This window comes from Apaloderma vittatum, unplaced genomic scaffold, assembly GCF_000703405.1.
Source record: "Apaloderma vittatum isolate BGI_N311 unplaced genomic scaffold, ASM70340v1 scaffold1146, whole genome shotgun sequence".
In the NCBI taxonomy this organism is placed as follows: domain Eukaryota; kingdom Metazoa; phylum Chordata; class Aves; order Trogoniformes; family Trogonidae; genus Apaloderma; species Apaloderma vittatum.
Window position 1 is genome coordinate 41,815 of NW_009721006.1, and position 977 is coordinate 42,791.

Genomic DNA, 977 nt, shown 5'->3' on the forward strand with positions numbered 1-977 from the left:
AGGGAGGGATGGTGAACCTGGTACTCCAGGACAACCAGGTATGTCTGAAGCCAGCACAGAGAGACTGCTCATCGGGTATTTTAAACCTCACTAACTGATGGGACTCTTAATTTCCCTGTTGTTGTAGGACCAAAAGGTGATCAGGGCCCCCCAGGGTATCCAGGGGATCCAGGAATTCCAGGACAAAAAGGATCAGTTGGCGCAATGGGTTTGCCAGGTACTGATTATTGAGAATTTCTTATTATTGTTTTCCTCATTTTAATACAGAACATTGTGGGAATAATGGAATGGAATTGTATGGAGTGTTTGTTGGTGTAGATCTACTGAGTGGTTGCACTATTTGCACTGTCTGAAATTCAGCCTTTTTGGGCATTGCTTTCTCAAACCTATTGTGATATGCGAATAAAAGGGTGGTTTCCTAAGTTTCTATATGTAAATCCTTTACCTGGGTGTGTCGGATTTGTGTATTTGTTGCAGGCAGGCAGTTTTTCAAGTGATACCTCTTTGACTGTCTGTCTCTGGTAGTGTGTAAACCTCAATAAGTTTCTTGCATATTTTCCCCTTCTGAAAATTTTGGTGAGTTGCTGTGTACGCCTGCTGTGTACTGCATATTAATTACAAACTGTAGTGGTCTGGGAAGAGTATTTTCATGGAGAGGATTGGTAAAGAACAGAGTGGAGAAGAACCTATATTTCCACACAGAAACTTTGTCTCCATTCAGATGGCCTTGTGCCTTAGCATATTTAAGAAATCAAAGGTGAAAGACCGAAATCATAGAATCATAGAAGGCTTTAAGTCGAAAGGGACCTTTAAAGGTCATCTAGTCCAACCCCCTTGCAATAAGCAGGGACAAATGGTACATAGGGACAGAAAAAATTGCTACAGCGCAGTAACTTTGTGGTAAGTCCTCTTAGAAATTATTCAAATCAACATATATTTTTATTCAGATCATATTTTTCAGCATGAGATCTACTTAC

General features: G+C 40.4%; 1 protein-coding gene across 1 annotated transcript in view; it reads left to right on the forward strand.

The window, feature by feature from the left end:
- The window catches only part of COL4A1 (collagen, type IV, alpha 1), a gene marked incomplete at its 5' end in the record, with an annotated part of 51,320 nt that overhangs the window by 29,364 nt on the left and 20,979 nt on the right, over positions 1 to 977 (forward strand). Inside the window, 2 exons of the mRNA XM_009871186.1 lie at positions 1 to 38; positions 128 to 217. The exon at positions 1 to 38 is cut by the window's left edge and continues 85 nt beyond it. Coding sequence (XP_009869488.1) covers positions 1 to 38; positions 128 to 217 — 128 coding nt within the window. The remainder of the gene's footprint in view (positions 39 to 127; positions 218 to 977) is intronic.